This window comes from Etheostoma spectabile, chromosome 8 (assembly GCF_008692095.1).
Source record: "Etheostoma spectabile isolate EspeVRDwgs_2016 chromosome 8, UIUC_Espe_1.0, whole genome shotgun sequence".
Taxonomy (NCBI): Eukaryota; Metazoa; Chordata; class Actinopteri; order Perciformes; family Percidae; genus Etheostoma; species Etheostoma spectabile.
Window position 1 is genome coordinate 17,723,946 of NC_045740.1, and position 1,616 is coordinate 17,725,561.

Here is a 1,616-nt window from a genome sequence, read left to right on the forward strand (position 1 = left end):
ACACAGGGTGAAAAGAGGAGCTGCAGCAATGTGTAGTACAAAAAACATAACTTTTTTTGAAAATTGAACCATGTAAACCTATTCTGGTAAAAGCTCTGAATACAATTATGAACCTAAAAAAGGGCAGAATCTGAGATCTTTAAAAGAAATCCTAATTTATGGATAATAAAGTGAAAGTTTGACAACACTCAGGAGGAGCTGGGTCACACCGAGTCATTGAGGGATGATATTACATGAAGATGAAACCAGTAAAATCCTCTTTCTCTTTCTCTCCTCCTCTTCCTCCTCAGTTGGTATCGTGTGGACTCGACAGTGGTGCGAGATGTCTCCGTGTTTGGACGACGAAGGCTGCGGTCTTCTGGTCAATCAGTCGGGCTGGACCTGCACGCAACCAGGAGGCCGAGTCAAGACCACCACGGTGAGCACACCCCCCGACTCAACCGGATCCTGTTGGTTTGCACGTAGTCTCGCGTTGCCAGGCCTTCCTCCACAGCGCCGCACAGGAGGGTCTGGCTAGTCCACACTGCATTCTTGGACAGATAGACTAGCTAGATCCAGATGGTCTAGCTAGCTGTCTGCATTCATCACCCTGCAGAGATCTGGGGACCAGGTACCCATAGTCCTCAGAACTCCACCTGAGGTTAGAATTACAACACAAAGAAAGCGGAAGGTAACACGTACGACCGAAAAGAGAGAAATCTGCCGAAATTTACGGCAGCAACTGAGCAACCCCGGTCGATATAGACTAGTTTAGACTTTACATACCGGCCCCTCGTTATTGTTTTAAGACCAGTGGTGGAATGTAACTAAGTACATTTACGCAAATTCAAGGTACCTTTCATGCTTCTCCTCTTTTTTACTTATTTTATTTTATTTTATTAATTTATTTGACAGGGACAGTGTACATTAAGTAACATTGCTGTAAATGCACCAGAATTAGCCAAAAGGCTATTTTTCATCCGTTGTCCCTGGACGGATCTTAAAATTGTCTCCCTAAAAAAACAACAACAATAAGAAAATTACAGTCAACAATACACATATAAAAAGTAGTAAAACAGATAAAAATCTTCAAATCCCGTTGATAAATACAGTGTACAAATGTAATACAGACATTAGGGGAAATAAAAAAATAAAATAAAAAAAAGGTACTACACATAAACACAATAAACAATAAACACTCCGCAACATCTCCGAGGAATATATTGTAGTTTTTAATCCACTATGAGCATTATGCTGCATAATGAGCACTTTTACTTTTCATTCTTTAAGTACATTTTACTGAAATTGACTTTTTATTTAAGGTTTTGAATACTTCCTCCAACAGACAAAATTCAACGTGAACCTTTTTTACTAACTTAACAGAAAGACCAGTTTTAGAAATTAAAAAAAAAAATTACGAAAAGGACAAATATAGAAGAGAATTTAAGATTTCCAGGCAGAGTGAAATTGATGCGAGGTCACATTGAGGAAGGCAGGTGTGCAGATACACACTGTTGGATTTTATTTTTATCATCCACATCGCTCCCACAGACATAGACGTATTATTTCCTCTGTACTGTGACTCTTTATTACAGCAGTGGGTGGACACACACACACACACACACACACACACACAC

General features: G+C 39.7%; 1 protein-coding gene across 1 annotated transcript in view; it reads left to right on the forward strand.

Annotated features, from left to right (window-relative positions):
- The window catches only part of LOC116693800 (chemokine-like protein TAFA-5), an 80,030-nt gene that overhangs the window by 44,037 nt on the left and 34,377 nt on the right, over positions 1-1,616 (forward strand). Inside the window, exon 3 of the mRNA XM_032523035.1 lies at positions 291-418. Within this exon, the coding sequence (XP_032378926.1) occupies positions 291-418 (128 nt within the window). The remainder of the gene's footprint in view (positions 1-290; positions 419-1,616) is intronic.